Source organism: Cupressus sempervirens, chromosome 9 (assembly GCF_028749045.1).
Source record: "Cupressus sempervirens isolate cs-2001-9-10 chromosome 9, ASM2874904v1, whole genome shotgun sequence".
Taxonomy (NCBI): Eukaryota; Viridiplantae; Streptophyta; class Pinopsida; order Cupressales; family Cupressaceae; genus Cupressus; species Cupressus sempervirens.
Window position 1 is genome coordinate 438,873,204 of NC_143126.1, and position 19,608 is coordinate 438,892,811.

Sequence of the window (19,608 nt, forward strand, 5' to 3'; positions counted from 1 at the left end):
AAATCACCATACCAATAACTATCCCTGTCTGGTATAACCAGACAAACATCAAAACATAAGCATACATAGCAGATGCTCTAACTCATCAATTTGACTTAGAAATATCAAGGTAAGTGTCCCACACACCCTCCATTATTAACATCAATTTGGTGCATAATATCATACTCATTATAGTACTGAATTAAAAGAACAAGATATAGTGTAGCTCTATTTAATCTAATTGATGGCTAAGGATCAGCATCCCTATAAGATGCCTTGAGGATTGACCAAGATGAAACCAAGTTGCCTTTAGGTCATTCCAAGATGAGATTAAGAGCTTGGATCCATAGAAACCTTGAGGAAGGCCATTGATGTTGATTTCACACAATCCACTATATCCCAACATTCTTCTGGATCCAATAATATAATTGAAATAGCTTAGTTTCCTGATTCACAAATAACTTAGTTCTAGATTATTTTACATTAAGTTGTACATAAATAATTTACTCATATACAAATCACTAGGGGACATTATAGAAGCTTGCACTAAAATGGGCTTTACTACATCAGGATTCATTGTCTAGTGAAAGTGATCCTCTACTATAATACATACTTTCCCATCTCCTATTATGTGTTCTACACCATCCCTCATCATCGTTGTGGCTTCTTGAAGGAGCCCATGAGACTCAACTAACTAGGCCTTGATGGAACTCCCAACAATTGCAACCATGGGTCAATAGTGGCATGGATTTTGATTTTATATGTATTAAACCAATTTTTATTTAGATGTCGTACTTGTTTTTTGGTAAATGATTCTCTATAAATCAGCTAAGTTTTAATTGCTATGTATTTAACTCAAAATTTTGATTGAAATATGGTGGATATCTTGAATCAGTATATGTTCTACAAATTTGGGATCGATAACACAATGATTTATAAAAAAATTGAAACTTGAAGTTCATACCTATTCAACGGTTGAGCTCATTTTTTGGTCTATAATATGTATTGAACTTTGAATTTGATTTGCACCTGATGGGATCAATATACAAATTCAATTATGTGTTCTTTTGAAGAATATTTTTAAAAATTTATGTAGTTTGAAATGTTTAATAAAATTGCCAAGTTATTGTTGAGTTTTTCCCCCAAGTTTTGGCCAAGTCTTAAGTTTTTTTTTTTAAATTCTGATTCATGAGGTATATTGAGTCTGAGTTTTCCAATTACAGAATTGAGCATACCTATTTCACTTCTAAATTCCCATTTAAGTGTTTCCCTTGATGTTAATGTGCTTTTATAAATTTAAACATAATTATTATTGAAAGTAGCCATTAGGCCGATAGTTATAGCTTTCATTGCAATTGTCAAGTTTATGTCTTATGTGTTTTAGCCAATTAAATTGTTATACTGTACTTGAAATGATTACTCTTTGCTTATAGCTAAATAACTCGAGCATTTAGTTTTGAGAATTTATTTTAAATCAAAGAAATTGAATCTTTTGCCTTGTGTTGAAAGAGCAACTCAACCCTTCACCCTAGGAAAACCCAAATAAGATACTAATTTATTCAATATGAAGATTGAAGAAACAAAAAAAATTGTAAATATTATATGTTACAAGTACATATTTTTTATAGTAGGGTGGTTTCTATGAAGAGCATATAGTTATACTAAGAGTCAGTATAACAATGAATTTTACTAATGAAGGGGGCCCGGTGCTAGGGTGAATCAGTATAACAATGAATTTTACCAATTTGAACTTTATCCATCACAATAGCAGCAATTACTAAAATTGAAAACTATGCAAATGAGAACACAATAATGTTGTTGGTAAAAAAGTTAGCATCGAATTACTATGTCTGAAGGGGTGCGCAGTTTCAATAGTTGGTTGGTCGCAACGGCTCATCATCGCAACCCTTTGGCACTTTATATTCTATGAACTTGTATCCAAACATCATCATTGTGAATGAACAAGTAATGTTTTTGTTGTCAGTGTGAATACATGAAGGTACACATTTATTGAGATTAATAAAGAAGTTGGCAAGTTCTTTGGTTGCATTTAATTACATTTCCAACTATTTCTTTTGTGTGTCCTAAACTTGTTACCCATAGAGGTAAACATTTGGCATAACTGCCCTTAAAAGAATCTAGAAGTGAAAGTGGTACATGGTGAAGGACGCGCAATAAGACAAACTATCAACGAAGAAAGTAACCACAACAAGGACAATACATTTCAAGTGTTGTCTGAGGGAGAAAGAGCACTGAAGTCTTACTTCATCTCATTGCTACAAGCATCGATAGAAACCCAGTTTTATCGAAGAGAGGTTGTGAAAGAACATGTCCCCAAAAGCACAATGTGGCACTCTGTAGGAGTGAGCTTTGCAATGGATCGATTGATGAGCAAGCTCCCAGGATTGTTGGCACAGGCATTCTTGGCATCGCAAAACTCACATGAGGAAGTCTCAGCGAATTCTCTGAAGGTTGGAGGAGAATAAGCGAAGAGAGATGAAGGAGACAAATTGGAGACGTGACTTGCAAAGTATGGTACAAAGTACCATACAAAAGGTGAGGAAGTAAACGGTGAAGACAAACCACAATAGATTATTGCAAGATGCTAGAAGCTAGTTGAGAAACCTCACTCTCATACCGAGGGATGAAACACGCAAGGTCCGAGAGGGAGAAGAAGAGGCTGAGGATGATGGTGCAAGGGATATAGTGTAGCCACGAGTGTCAAAGGGATGTAGGGGCATGGTAGCCAAAGTAACCTATATTGTTCTAATGCATACGTTTCCAAAAACCATAATACATTGGTAGTAACAAAATCTGTACTCATGTCTCAAAAACAGAAGTTACCAAAATTCAAAAGCAATGAGAAGGAAGACCCCATGAACCATTGTAAAACTTGTGAAACCGTCTGGTCTGCCAATGAGGTGATAGACCAAGATGAGTGAGCCAAGCAATTACATGCCACGTTGAGTGGAGTAGCAATAGATCTGTGCTCACATGTGGATAAAACTAAAGTCATCTTGTGGGAAGATTTAAAGGAGTTCCAAATTGAGTTCCAATTGCTCTGAGATGATAATAGAAGAAATTTATAGCATCAAAGAGGCAAAGGATGAAATAACCCTACTTGCTCCCTCTACTATAATGCGAAATAATATGGATTTTTTTGGAAGTCTATAGTAAGCAACCTCTTCAACTTGAAAGTACATACTCAAAATTTGGATAAAAAATCAATTATTACCAAGCCAATGATCACAAATATGAATGGACTGGTAAAGCAGAAAAGTGTTTGCACAGTGAACTCCATAATTGAATGTGAAAGAAATAATGCCAATGTATGATTGAGCTTTCAGCCTAGTCAATTATTTTTTGCATAGAGAACATTTCAATATAATTAACTAAATTCCTTGGATTATTTATTTTAAATTTTCCACAAATTATTCTTCTATTATTATGGAAGCAATTACAAACAAGAAATGAACCTGTTAATTCCCAATATATGGGCATTTCCAACAGACCCACAATCCACTAAATCACAACTATCTCAAATAGAAAGAACGCTGCTAATATTTGTTAAGCACCCCCACGGAGTCACGCGCAGGCCAGAATAAAGACATTTAGATTGCAAGCTGATATGTAGCAAATGAACACCCAATTCAAGGCCAATGATAACAACAATTTTTCCCCCATGGTGAATATTTCCAAGTAAATGCCAAATCCCTGCCACATCGGCACCAAAATAAAGACCCAATTGTCTATGCAAATGCAAACACGTCCAACTATGCACCGATATCTCTACCACTAGACAGGCAATTCCAATCGCCCAACTATATGGTAGACTGAACACCAAATTTTCACCCTTCTAACACCATGATATTTAGCACCCAATACTCAGATACAAATTGCTTTAAATCTAAATTGATAACACCAAACCCCTTTAGCAACAGCAAATGGAAATTCACAACAACATCAAATGATTAACTTCTCAGGCACTGTGCGAATAGCAGAAGAAGTCACAAGTCATCCCTCAGAATATACAAACTCCCATCTCCACCACACTTCAGCAATGGAGAATTACCTCAGACCAAACCCTTATACTTCAACATGGGAATGAAACTCTCAACTCGGAGAAACCTTCACAAGACAACAAAATAAAAATAGACAATTGGATGATTTTTCCTTCACAATGAGCTCATATTTATAATCTCCAAAAGGCATTTGTTTCCCAAATGAACTCCACTTAAGAAGCTTCACCAACAAAACATCACTTTATAACATATAATAATAATAAAGTGCCATTAAAATAATATGAGCTTTAGTAATTAATTAATAAATATGAGCTCAAGCAACAAATAGCCCCATCTAGTGCAGCTGATGACCGACTGCCAGCGCCATCATCTACACTGCCAAATATGGCAACTGCCCGAATTAGGTTTACTAAAAATTGTAGATCCACAACTGAAACCCTCAAGTCCCACTGTTAGCTCACGAGGGTCACTATGATGAACAAACTCAATCAACTGTAGAGACGCACCAAAGATTGGGACATTACAAAGGAGACTATGCAAGCATACGGTCAGAAATTGAAAGACGTGTTGGGAAAATGCGCAGCCAACCAAGTAATAGGGTGGTTCATTCAAGGGTTGAGACCCTTACTAAAGAAGAAAACAAAAATTATGCCCCTACAATTGTATGCAGATGCGTACAATTGAGAAATGGACCTAGAAAGTAAGAGCAAGATGGCTAAAAAGAAGAAGCACAAGTCATCATTTTAGGATGACAATTCCTCTGCACAAAGCAATGACAAGGAATCAAGTAAGAAAGTATAAGCACTCCAAAAGGACATGCTAAGAATGATGTGGGAGTTCCAAGTCCATGAAGGAAAACACGAGAAGGAATGAGGACGAAGATCCATGATGTATGGAGTGTAAGGAAGAGGACCACGCCATGATGGCATGCCAAAAGAAAAATTTATGTGACATTTGCAAGATTATGGGTCATTCCACTAAGGAATAACGAGTGTGCTTCTACAAATGCATGAAGGTCCGGTTAGCAGACATGTGAGACTTGACACGACAGCAAGGAAAATGCTATTTGCAATTCTGTGGTGACCTACACTATACAACAATGTCAAGGAGTGGGTTGTTGGCTGTGACACGTGTCAGATGGCCAAAAAACCACTAAAGCATAACTTCATGCCCTTGAGTCCCTTACAGGCAGAAATTATTTGAAATATGGGGACTTGACTTCATTGGGTCACTAAAGGATAACAAAGTAAAGAGATGTAGATACATCGTGTTGTCAACAGAGTACCTTACCAAGTGGGTAGAGGCATGGGCCCCACCCGACAACTTCGCACTAATCACACCAAGGTACATTTATGAACAAATTATAACAAGGTATGGGATTTCAATACAACTAAAAAGTGACCAAGGGGGGCACTTCATGAAACATGTCATACGATTGTTGACCACGAAGTTCAAGATCTTCCATTCCTTGACGAGTCCATATTACCTGTAAGCAAATGGCTAAGAAAAAGCCACAAATAAGACATTGGTGTTTGTGATCTATAAATCACACAGGGTAGAGCAAGACGATTGTAAAGAGAAGATTTTGTTGATGCTATGGGCATACTACATAACGTATAAAATCACCAAAAGCCAGACACCATTTCAATTAATCTACAGTCAGGAAGTTGTTGTCTGTGCCAAATTCATGGTGTTGAGCTTGAGGATCACAATTAAAAATAGGCTCGAGGATATGGAAAGCCTTTGGGAAAGGTTATATACCTTCACTAAATTGGATGAGCATCGAATTATGGCATTGTGGGAAATGGAGGTTGCCCAACAGAGAAGGAAGGCGTGGCATGACAAACACTTAAGGTGAGTACGGCTCACTCTTGGCCAACCTGTACTGAAATATAATGGAAGGAATGAGACTAAACCAAGAAAATATAAGGTCAACAGGCTTGGTACATACAAGGTAAGAGCACTCGGAGGAAATGGAGCAATTAAGTTGTGGACACTAAATGGACGGGAGATCCCTAATGCAGTCAACGGATCCAAGTTGAAACCCTACCATGGAAGGTAAAAGTGGAAGAAAAGATGACTTGAGCTAGTGGAAGTCATTAGATAAGGTAAAATTAGAAAACAAAAAATTAAAGATTAAAAACATTAAAAGAAAAAAGAATAAACTTAAAAGAAAAAGAATAAAAAAGAAGTCACTATGCGAACAATGGACCCTGTACGGTGGTCACCATACAATAGACCACCCTGCGGTGATCTCATACGACGGGCACCACATGGAATACCCATCCACCACATGGGTTGGTACGAACAACACCACACAAAAACGAAAGGAGAATGGATGAAGAGCTGTGTGGTGATCATAAAGGACCACAAGAAGACTTAAACATCATCACATGGTGATTTTCATGGTTTTCGAAAGGAGAAAGGCCAAAAAGGAAAAGAGTAGCAATGTTAGGGAATAACTCATTCGACCTACAATATTATCGAGCATAACACCACACAAAGCACCACCAAGCAGCAATTGTGTGGAGAAAAGGGTCGAAGTTTGGCTAGGCCGTACAGCCACATCACTTGTATGATGTAAACACTACACGCAACCACATAACCACACAAGAAGATGATGTGAAAGGCATACAAAACAAGTTGTGCAAGGAAGGAGGAATTGGGTCATATAGCAAGAAACCATTCTCAAAGCATGGCACTTAAAGGCACAAGGTATGAATATTGCATGGGTCAAAGTAGCACTTGGAATAGGGCCTGCACGAATGAACAAAGATAAGGGATGATATACAAGTATACGGCTGCAATAGAAATTTGTGATTCAGTCGATAGAATTTACAAAGGACAGAGTTGGCAAACATTCCCCAACTATTTTTCTCCATATTATACAAAACAATAAAGGGTCAACAATTATTGATGGATCCCAAAAAGAAGGATGAGAAAAAATGATTCCAAAAGACCTCAGGTAGTTCTTCGGGAATGAACAAGGATGCAAGAACATTACCCTTTGGTGTTAAAATTGCAGGAAGAATGGATACAAACTCAAGGAAAAATAAATAAAGGCCAAAGGTGTTAGGGAAATCTCACACGCAACAAGAGCATGTAATAGTGCAAAATGTAATTTTTTGAAGGACTCAATAGATAGGATTGTAGAAAATGGTGGCAAGAAACATCAAATGCCAACTTGGTGAAGTAAAGTATCAAGAGGCCTAAAGTTCACTAGGCCATACAAATGATTGTTTTCTACATCTAGGATTTTGAGGGTGCCATTTGCATGTTGGTCAAGACCTTCGACAAATTTACACAAAGTAGTTCTTTTGAGTATCTTTGGTATAATCTCAACGTATCCTTCATGGCCACCGAATTCACATAGGTTCTTGGTATTCCTACTAGGAATGTAAAGAAAATTAACTTGAAGGTGAAGAAGATGACTTGCAATGAGAAGAAACATTTGATATGATTGGTCTCACAAACTCGCACCAACAAGGATGGACTCTATAGCTAGTGTCTCCAAAAGCTGTGGGATGAAGAAGTCATACACTGTTGAAGGACCACGATACTGCCTTATGGACATGGTGAAGAGAAAACTCACTAGTTCTAGTCAAGCCTCAAATACTACTCTCCCACGGATTTTGGTCATGAATGGGTTGGTGTATGATTGGGCATCCCTGTTGTTAGACTGAATGTATGAGTTTCTTACTCTTCAACATTGAACCTTTTATATGCCACATTATGCAACTCGCCTATTCTTGGATACTACATGAGTGTGGATTCCACTTGGTGAGTTAGAAGTGAAATGCAAGGGTTATGTTGGCACCAAGAAAGCCTCCCATATTTTATTGGAGGCATTGAGATGTTGGTAGTGTGCATGCTGGACAAAACCAGAAGGGCCAAGTATTTTTTGACTCTGAGTCAAAGGGAGACATTGATGGTGGTCAGGAGGAGACTAGCGAGAGCACCAAAGAGTCTGGGGACAACCAGGCGGTGGAGGTAGAGATGGTGGTTCAGCGTCCACATCAACACTAGTTGGCTTAACAATTGGCCTCGTTCTTTATGTGTCTCCACAACACTCGGAAGCCTACTTTACTCCTCAAATGACAACCACTCCAAGAGTGATGACCACTACGCCCATTCCAAGGTTCAACCAATAAAGGATGCTAGTTAGTATGTTACTAGCTACAGAGCCAGTTGTACGTATGGCAGAGTCAATAGTGGAGTCTATTAGAGATATAGTCGTAATGAAGTAAATTGTGGAAAAGTTCATTATAGCCCTAGTTGAGCAGGCAGGAGATTTGGTACTGAATGGTGAGGCAGAGGCAGTTTAGATGGTTCCCATGCAAATGATGGATGTGATTGACCAAGCTCTGATGCCACTTCTTACAAGCTAGGGTTGTTGTTGCACCAAAAGATTGAATTGTCAATGCTCGATACAACCACTAGACTTATAAAGCATAAAAGTCGGTTAATCCATGTCACAAATCCCAAAGGGAACCATTGGCAGTTAGTCCAATAGTCCTATATCCTTGACACAAGGTATTGTCAGAGATAGTGGATTTAGAGGCAGTACTTCACCAATACAGTAGATAGAGGCCAGTATACCTATAGTCAAGCAGTTGGAGGAGAGTGCATCGATGGCATAGTTGACAATGACACTTGAGGTAGGCCTACCAGAGCCTCTAAAGGGTCTTGGTAATGCCGAGAAGTACATTGAAGAGATGGTGGCAAGAGCAAGGCGCATAGCAACCTCTACACAGTCACAAGGCAAGTTGGTGGTTGAGGGGCAGGTAGAGGCCTTGTTGGAGTTTTTTAGGACGAGCTACAAGTAGGAGTTACATCAATGTTTTGAGGCTCAGGAGTGGTCAGCCATAGACTCTTTAGATGATGGACAGTTGGAGAATTTTAGAGGGTTGGGGAGATTCCTGGAATAGGGAGAGTCAAGTTCAATATCTACTTGACAGTCTCAACATGTAGTATCTGGGGCTAAGGCTCAGTAATTAGTATAGGTCACAGCCAAGGAGGAGTTGGCATCCCGCTTTTAATTGATTGAGGAGCAGCATAGACAGGAGTTGACTTAGGAGAGGTTTGCATGAGCAATTGGTAGGGAGGTGCTATTGACAAAGAAGGCAGCCATAGAAACTCAGTTGAAGGAGGAGATGACACAGAGAGCTACACTTGAGAGCTGCCTTGCTAGTGCCTTGGAAGCCACAAAAAGAGGACAAGGGGGTTCTTGAGGCTTCTTTTATGATTAAGACAGCCATGAAGCGACACATGTTGCTTGAGCTTGACCTGAAGCCGAGGATGGATTTGGTGTACGAGTTGAGAGATCATCTAGTAGCACCTACACCACCACTGGCACCCTCTTCATCGAGGACGCTTTCTTAGCACCCTCAATCATATTTTGTTTTTAGTGTCTAATTTTTGTTGTGTGTTGTCGATAAACGATTTTCTTTTTTGGGGGGATGATGTCAGTAAAATAGGTGTTAACATGGTATTAGTGTGTCCAAAGGGGCAAACAGTTTGGGTAGTTGGTTGGTCATGACAATTCGTCATTACAACGCTTCAGCACTTGTATGCAATCATCATCATTGTGAAAAAAGAAGTAATGTTGTTGTTGTGAGTCTGAATACATGAGGTAAACATTTGTTGAGATTAATAAAGAAGTTCGTGAGTTCTTTGATACTATGTTAATACTACATTATGTTATACTAAATAATTTTCCTTGCTATTTATTTTGTATGCCTTAAACTTGTTACCCTTAGCCGTAAACAACTAACACAATGTTTACAAGGATACCCAATGCAGGAGAAAACCATGAAAAAATAGTTGTTTTTATATATTTCTTCTTTAACAATGTTTGTAGACACCAACGACCACAATTTGTAGGCACCATCCTATTGGAGGCACCAAACTCAACTACTAAGCACCAACTTTAGAATTATGGCTCCACCTTCAATGTTGCTTCTTCAACAGATAATGGACATTATATCTTTCAAATCTGCATATATATCCCTTTTGTTTAAAACTTCATACATACATACTCACCAATCTACTATTTAATTCTTTATAAGTCTACTCGTTAATTCTTAATAAGTATTAATGAGATTTTTCATTAATACTTCTCAGATCTGTTCCGAGGAATTTCATAGATGTGCACATATAAACTTCCTCTATATATCTGCTCGTATATTTCCCTGTGATTCTGCTTATAGATGACCTTTTATTCTACATACACCATTCTACTGAGATCTACAATTGGAGATTTCTTCAATATATGCTTCACATCTTCATAAATCTTCTTTTAAAGTCTTCATATATTGATGTATATATATAATAAATATTCTTCACATACATGAAGATACTACACTTCAAATGATATTTATAATTTAATTCTTCTACAGAGAACATGCCTCTCCAAATAGTCACAAGTCTCTATGGATTGCACTTTTTCATTTATTATAGTCGCAGTTTTTAAGATGTGTTAAGTTACAAATTATCATCAATATATTATAATCAAACATTTCCAAAATCTTAATTGTCTATTTCTCAGTGAAAACAGTGCCTTCGATAAGATTATCTATTATTTTATTAATCAAATCTTTCCAAGTATCAGGCTAGATTTCTCTAATTTCTGTTTGTTTGCTGGCATCTGTTTTCTCTTTCCCTGATTTGTCTCAAAACGTTGCTGCTAATAACTCCATCAGCTTTAGACAATGAGATCTCTGTTTTGACACTTAAAACTTGGGATAAGATTGCATCCAAACACTTGGACCTCCACCACTGCTTTGTCCTCACTTGATAAACGACCATATGCAATTGCAACTGTCATATTCTGGCAAATATACTCACTACTCAAGTAAATTGCTGTTTATATAATCTTGACAAAAAGGTCGATATATCTTATTAAATTTATATGTATTACGAATCGACAAATAGACTTCAACCCATACTCTTCTCCTGGCCTTTTACACCATATAGAAAATACTTGCACATGATTTAGATTGATGACAGCAATTTACAATTAACTATTTCCTTCAGACAATATAAACAACACATAAATATATATGCCGCACCACAATTTCCATGTTGGATCATGCTTCTCCTCTTCTCCGTTAAGTTCAGAGGGCTCCTGATGCACACAGCTATATACAGAGATCATATAAGTCAGAGGGATAAATCTTCCACCATATAAGTCAGAGGAGTATATCATATTGGATAACTTCTAGTATGTGTGTGTGTGTGTGTCTATGTGCGTGTGTATTACTTTTTGTATAGTATATTATATTGCTGTGCATAATGATCATTATTAATTAAAGCAACTTCTTTAATATTGCCACCTCATGGATGAATATTGATGCCTTTCTAAACTGCGCCAGGTTCCATTGTTTCTTTAATCTTAGTCCACTGCTCTCTGTCTCACAGAAAGCCAACCTTCTTCAATTTATCTTTACCTTCTCTAGTTAATTAGTCGCCAATTTCATTCTTGTTAATCACTTTCTGTATAAAAGTATAGTCAACGACAAGCAAGCAATTGGCAAACATTCATATAGTAGTTTTTTAATCCTGCGCTCCTTTAGGAGCTTGTAAATTGCGGCCTCACAACTTTTTGGTAGGCATCACCAAAACATAAGTCAATGAAAACACTCTAGAGACCAATCAAGTATGGCGTAGTCCCTGATCTCTTACATTAATGGCTTGTTCTCCACTGCTTATACTTTATGACATGATCATGTAGTTGCTTCTATTAATATTCATCAACTCCCATTTTCTTTGAAGTATCTGGACTCTGGACCATCTTTCTTATGCCAACTGATCATTAGTCTCTCAAAAAACTTCTAGATTAATGAGTACTCTTCAACAATATGCTTTGACATCAATAGCAAGTTCTAATAATATATTTGAGTGCTCTTGACATCAATGACAATATTTCGCACATTTTGTTTTACAAGGAGCTTCCCCTTCTAATTTAAAAAGAGCAATTTTACTACGTGTTCTAGTTGAGTTGCACTGACATGTGCAACTTAAAATGCTTACATCTCCAAGGCTAAAAGGCCAAGCTAGAATATTTTAGAAGGAATCAAGGCACTCACTTCACTTGTGGTCTAGGGACAATGTAGTAAAACCATGTCATCCAAATGGGGCTCAGTCATGCTCACAAAAGTGAGCAGAGCCACAATGTTGAAAGAAAGAAGGCTCGGGTTCCAAGTAAACCAAGCAGCAATGGTGTCCCAAGCTAAGTGTTGTCACCTAACTGACCAATCAGATATGAAATGTGAATTACCAATACCCAGAGGAGATCAATTAGTAGAAACATTCATATTGTGCAAATAGATTTCAACATTGATTAAGGCTGCCGAATGGGTAATGATAGAGGTCATGGTTGGTGGAGTTTTGGCAGCTCTTAATCTGTGGCATAAGAGATAATCTTCAAAGAGGCTGTTGCCATTTCCATTAGAGGATCTCTCAAGGTTGATCTAGTGGAGGGTGGGTACAATCGTGTGAATTATTTCCCTGTATTGATTGCAGCTACAGTGGTTTGTCCAAGCTAATGACCAAAGGGACATGATTTCGTAAGCTTCACATTTATCCCAAATAACCCCCTCACCTAGCAAACAAAAGCTATTTATTTTACAATTATTTTGCAATCTTTTATCTCTCTATTTGGACCTGCCACTTTATTTTACTAGTTTCAAAACAAAATGCAAATAACAGAATGATGTAACCAGAAATTGCTGATCACCACTAACTGGTAATAAAAGCCTAAATCTAGGAAAACCAACCATAGCACAGAAAAATGCTCATATACATTTTTTAAAATAGAAATTATGTAACTCAAGAGACAAATTTTGACACAAAGGTTAACAAGGACCAAGTGCACCACGTACAAAAAGTTCTTGTAATAGATCAAGTCAATAAATTCAGGCATATGATTTTCAACTGAACCCATAGAATGGAATAAATCTCACAACAAACCTGTATATCTCTGCCCCAATCAACAGGATCACTAACAACAAATGCCGCATGGACGTGCATGTTAGTTATATCAACATCACCTTCCAACTGTGAAAGGACATTCTTATCGTGGGATGAAAGTTGATTTGCCCAGGACTTATATTGGGCCAAAGGATCAATGTTGATGAAAGAAGATGCATACTCATCCATAGAAACAACCTTCCTTCACATAAGAAAGACAGGTTCCAGGCTAATTAGGCCGTGTGAAAAAGCAAAAGCGAATTATGTTAATTTTTAAAATAATACTCAAAACCTTTAGAAATGGCTGGAAGTTATGGGAACTAAGAAAATCCAAAAGTAAGAAAGACACAAGAATATGCATGCCTGAAACCATATTCAGACATCACATTAGCTGGTTCACCCTTTCCTACAGCAAGGACCAGCTCATCTCCAAATCTGTCACCAATAAAAGTAAGCAATCAGAATAAAGGCTTTCCAACCATTGAGATTTCCAATAAGCTGCAATAAGAACATACTCAATGACAAATTTAAATTTACAAAGCCAAAACACCTGTACATAATGGTTCAAACAAACTTTCACAATCAAATTCAAATTATTTGTTTACCAATGATTAGAGCGAACTACCCCATCTATCTTGAGAGACATGCAACTTCGTTAGTAATCAAGACCAGTTTGGAGTATAAGCATATTAATAGAGGTTTAACTTGGAGATTTCAGGTTCTGTCAATTTAAAAGAAAAAATTTAATAGATTAGATTACAGTTAATTGGGTTGATGAATTAAACTTATTAGATTTCCACAGTCCATGAGGTTGCTACATTAAACTGTTTCTGGATTCAACTGTGTGTAATATTTTGCACTAATGTTTAGAGTCACACTTCATTATCCATCATCAGGATGAAGTTGATGAAAATATTTAAGAGGAAAACCTTTATTTTATCAGTAAAATTCATAATATGTTTTACTAATATAGTTTGGTGTAAAATGAATTGAACATAATATTATACTAGAGATCATTTTTGCATATGAAAGAGTGGCATGCATAAGAAAGAACGGGAACAAGGAAACAAAACATTTTTGAAGGTAGTAAAGGAAGATAAAAATGTAGTGTCAATTAGGGGAATTAAATTTACTTATTACTATGGGAATTAATTCATTAACAATAATCCGTTGCCATGTGTTTCTTAGAGAAAGAACATATTCTCTACTAATATACTTAGGTTTATGTAATGTACCCATTTTCGTCAGTCTCAACTTTCAAAGGCTGAGTGTATTTCCTGATCCTAATAAGCTAATGGAGTTGTTCAAAGGGTCCAGTTGGTAAAGTTGGAGGCCACTTCCCACTCCAAAGGTCAGGAATGTTTAGGATTGCTCTTTGTTTGAGTTAGATTGGCACACTTACCATTTATATTAAGTGTTTATTTTGGGAAAGTAAGAGTTTCTATCTTTAGCAGGGAACCTGGACAGTTTTTTAGCAATGTGGAGATATGGTGCCATTGACAAAGCTTCCACTTGGGGACTTACAAATTATAGTAAGTCAAATTATGGTCAGAGCTATTTTTGGCAAGGGCACCCAGACTCATGATATGCATAGTGATTGACTCATCCGTTAGTTGGCTCAGTTTGGTATACTTACTATTCATACTAATCATATATCTAGCATTTTTGTACTCAGCAGGGTTCCTAAACCAGCCTCGGTTGGAGTGATGGCCTTTGCCGCCTTTGTTGATCAAGTATTCAAGGATTTACTAATTATAGTAAATGAAGGGTTGATAGAGATGGATCCTTAATTATTATGAAATACAAATTGTGGAATGGAAGAGCACCTACTATACAATCCAAACCCTAATTGGGAATTTGAGAGCAAATTAAGTGTCCTAGTTGGGGACATTACAACCATCTTCCTTGGCAAAGAAAATATCTCTGATCCCTAATATTTTGAAGACAAATCAAATACTAGGATATGCAAGGGCATGATCACCTTGTTCCAATAGTCAACAATGATCTTTTGCATCCTTATAGAAAATGTTATCTGTTCACCTTCACTTCTATTTATGGTCCTTGTTTTTTCAATCATGCAATCCAGTTTTACACAAACATAGACATATTTATTAGCATAACTAATCACAATGATGATGGACTCAATGAAACTCAAAACATATTACACATGATCCCACCACTCATCATCTAGGATCAATGTTTTGACTTTTTGGGTTCTTTCTGTATTTTATTGTATCCTTACCCTCCAAAGTGTGCCGATGACTATAGCAATCAATGCCTCTCACATTCAAAAGTTGTTTTAATAAAATTGTATGATGCAAATCAATTCTCGGCAACCTGATACAATATAAAATAATAATAACACAAAATAAAATGTTAAAAAGTAAATAACATATCAGATATTTAAATTTTTAAGAACATACTAAGAAATAAAACTACCTTAAACATATCCAAGTTTGAGAAGATCCTAAAAATTAATTATGAGATATGATAATTTGTTACAAACATTTGAATTTCCTCAACATTTGTGTAGATTTATTTGACCCACTTGATCTTTGTGCCAACCTTTTATAATATCAAAGTTGAATGAGTGGACAACATATGGTAACCCGAAATGCCAATACCCACCCTCCAATACTGAACTAGCCACCCTAAAGTTTTATGACATAAGCACATTTTCAAGGCCCAGCATCTCAATGGATTGTATGAGGACATTAGCAATCAAAATTGTATTCTTTTGGCCCCCACAATCTACTACCTTCAACATCAATCTTTTCACCCATTAGAAATGATGGGCGCTCTTGTTCTAGGACTTGTCTCATTGATTGCTATCATTATCATTATAAGGTTGCATGAAATTTTCTATCATTAGCAACTACTACATTTGGTAGTGATTATTCTTAGTGTTCTATTTTCAAGCAATGGATTTGAGAGAGCCCATTCTAGGCCTTTGTATTTAATCCTTGTTTAAGGAATAATTCGTTTTAAAGTTCATTTCTTTTCGGTTTTTGTGTAGCTAGAGAATAGGTTATTTTAAAGCAGTCACCTTCGCAATATTATATTATTATCTTGTAAATTTCTAAAAGCTCTTGATTGTAACATATAAATAAGTTCTTTTATCACATACACTTAGAACGATGGTTGATTTTGTGCTTATCCTAAAACAATTGATTAACATGTGTTTCTAAATTCTTTAATTAAATTGAATTAACTTTTCAATCTTTCACTCAATAGCGACTACGTATACCACCTTGCAGTCTATTTACTAGAATTACATGTTCAACATGTTGTCTCTTCAAATCCTTGTTTATTGTTAAGTATTATTCTTTGCTTTGGCAAATAGGAAGTTATATTTGTTCCTATAAAGCACAACAATCATTTTCATGGTATCTAAAAATCCCATTTGCAAAGCTTGACTATTAATAGTATGCATCGGAAGAAAAAACATAGGAATTTTATCATTTTCACGATAGTGTGCATACCTGTAAATTTTATCCATATTTCCAACAAGGGCTAGTTTTAGGTTTACTTAGGTATCAAGGTATCAAGGAACTTCCCCTAACGGCCTTTAGAGACAGTTGGATTGCTTGGCCTCCTTTTGTGATTTGAGACGGCTATTTGTAAACGTGGGGAAGACTAAGGTAATGACCTTTAATTGCCTTAAGACTTCCCATCTTCGCTTCACTTTTGAGGGCTCCGAGATCAAAATTGTTTCAGCTTGTACCTACTTAGGGGTCATGTTCTTTGGCCCTCACTTTAGTCCGAGGCCTGCTATATAGTCGCATATCTACAAAGGGTTTGGTTCACTTGCTCTTTTTGAGAGACAGTGCTTCAGTTATCACTTCCAAGACATTTCGTCCAAAATGACACTTCTTGACACTCTAGTGTGCCCCACAATTCTTTATGGGTCTGTGGTTTGGCGTCCCTCCCTTTTGGAGTCTAAATGGATCACTATTGAGCGGTTTTAAATCCTTCTCCTTCGATGGTTTATCAAATGTAGACGGTCCACTCCTCACAGTATTGTTTTTGTGAAGTTTGGATCACAACCATTTATTCTTGAGACCATATTTGAACTTGTTTGGTTCCTCCACCCTCTTCGTGGATTTGTTGATTCTAGGGAGGGTCGTCAAAGATATCCGTACCTCACCTATTGTTCATTGAAGTCACTAGTTGCGGTCCTCTCCGACCAAACTCGAGGTTGGGTTGTTGGGGCTTCCTCCCTTCTAAGTACTATCGAGATCTCGATTGACCATCTCCCCCCATTCTAGTACTCTTTGGGTGCTCCTCGTCATCTCCTTCCCCCCAAGTAGCATCTAAACAGATGTGTCAGAGATGATACTTATAGACAATACATTCACACTACTTGGATCAAACCCCATGGGGGTCTCCAATCAAAGATGGTGTTCTATGGTAAGAACTTCTTAGAGATTTAGGATGGCATCATTGCTCATCCTTCTTACATCTCTCAGCATTGGCAACACTCTCTTAGGATCCCTCTTCGATGTCTTAGAGTTGGTTCCCATCATCTCCATGGTGAGACTAACCACTTATTAGATAGAGGTGACATGATTTGCTTATTGTGGACTCTCAATGAGTTGCCCCATATATTATGAGATAAGAGGCAGGTTCTTTGGTCTCTTCAAAGAGTCTTATTCCATCTTGTCCTTCTTCAACTACATGGATCAGCGACATGTGGCCCTCTATCTCCAGGAGGCTACCCACCTTCGAGACCACACCTTTCAGAGCCCCCAACATCCTTTATTGGATCAGCTCATTACCTCTTTCTTCCCAAGGATAATTCATGGCACCAAAAGGCACTTGGATCTGACTTCCCAATCTAGCTCCAAGAGGCTCAAGAGATCCTATTCGCAAGGATCCAATATGATCTCTACCACCTCTATTGGTAGGAGACACCTTCAGCGTCAAAGATAGACAACATCATCATCTAGGTCGCTCCACTACCACTATTATTAACACTTATCAAACTATCCCTTTATTCAACGATTTTTCTCTATCTTTGTGGTTCCTTAGCCCTGTGTGGCGTGGTGGGGTTATCTTCTCGCCCCTCCCACCCCCCAGTCTGTAGAGGTCTTTTCTTTTGCTTGTTCTTTCCTTCTCCCTTCTCTTGATATTTTGTTGGTCACCGTTTGGTGCTCCTGCTATTGGGTCTCTTGCTTGTAGTTTTCTCAGTCCCTTTGACTTGTTTTGTGGTCACTTATTGGACATTAATCACAAGAGATGAATTAAAACACTAACAAAAGGGAAGATGCTGCAAAAATATAAATATTGTCTTGAGAAGAAAAAGAGAGAGGTCAATACACTTTTTTCTAAATAATAGTATTTTGACTTGAACAGTGAATATTGTCCAAGGAAGAAAAAAGATCTCAGTCCATTTTTATCTGAATCTTATAATAGCAGTCTGACTTGGAAACAGTAATTTATGAAAATAATATTTTTCTTGAAGCGCAAGGATCTTTTCATTGGCAATCAAGCAATATACTTGCAACAAAACTATAAATACCATTTAAAAATTCAACTTGGGCAAGGAGACATTTACAACAAATAGCATTAACTTATTAGTCATTACACCAAACACATAAAGAAACCAATCAAATAACTATTTGGAGGGCAATATGTCTAAAAAATGGGCTTAAATGCAATACACGAGATTTAAAAAGAAAGAGAATGAGACAGTGCATCAAATGAGAATGAAGTAATACCCAGGTTTACAATATAGAGCCCTCATAATGGTTCCTCATGCAGAACATTGCATGTCTAAACAAACAAAAAGCACAACTCAAAAATGATTCTTTAAGCACAGTAAAACTCAAAATTTATATCAGATATCATTTAAATCAACAACTGTGATGTGGTAACTTCACAACTACAATAAAAATCTTTTTCTTCTCAAATATGAAAGAATTCGAAGTTTTCAAATTAGAAATCACACATTCAAATGTCTTGTTATAGACCCCATAAGGCTGATTGATCTTAACAATAAATTCCCTCTTCGAAAATATAATTCAAAGAGAAATTCCTTTCCATATATCTGTACTATGAAAATTAGAGTTGCCACTTTAAAAATACCTTTTCACAAGCTTCCGAAATGGTGTATGACCCTGCAAAACCTGATGTAAAATATGTTCAAAATAAGTAGCAAGCATTTCCAATAGAATGTTTGATTGTGTGTCTATATCTTAGCTAATTTCTAAATTCTCTGATGAAATGATTAACAAATTAGATTTCACTCAAAATAGTTAAGTCATATATTTGAAACAATCACAAAATACAAAACAAATATTGTGGAGTTCCAGATCAAATGTATGGATATTCAAACAAATGAAACACATGAATATAAATGAAATTAAATTTAAGAAAAATTCTAGGACACTTGTTTTGAACTAACAATATTGAATCCTCTAAAGCTAGCCTAGCAGAGGCAAAACAGTATTAAGGATATTATTTCCTTGTGTGCCATTGTATCTAGCCATCAATGAGCAGAAGTCCAATAAATTTTTTCATACACCACCAAGATTGCAACAAATGGAGGGACAAATTCCTCGTTTCAAAATTAAAAAATTATCAACTACCTCAAGATTCCTGTATTCACCCATTCATGTATAGTGGTCTTGTGGGA

General features: G+C 36.8%; 1 protein-coding gene across 2 annotated transcripts in view; it reads right to left on the reverse strand.

The window, feature by feature from the left end:
• LOC149539185 (hydrolase family protein / HAD-superfamily protein) overlaps positions 1 to 19,608 on the reverse strand; it is a 193,216-nt gene that overhangs the window by 45,517 nt on the left and 128,091 nt on the right. For both annotated transcript variants that reach the window (XM_089800509.1, XM_089800510.1), the window contains 3 exons: positions 19,059 to 19,099; positions 13,335 to 13,406; positions 12,972 to 13,173 (listed from right to left, as the gene is read on the reverse strand). In XM_089800509.1, the coding sequence (XP_089656635.1) occupies positions 12,972 to 13,173; positions 13,335 to 13,406; positions 19,059 to 19,099 (315 nt within the window). The remainder of the gene's footprint in view (positions 1 to 12,971; positions 13,174 to 13,334; positions 13,407 to 19,058; positions 19,100 to 19,608) is intronic.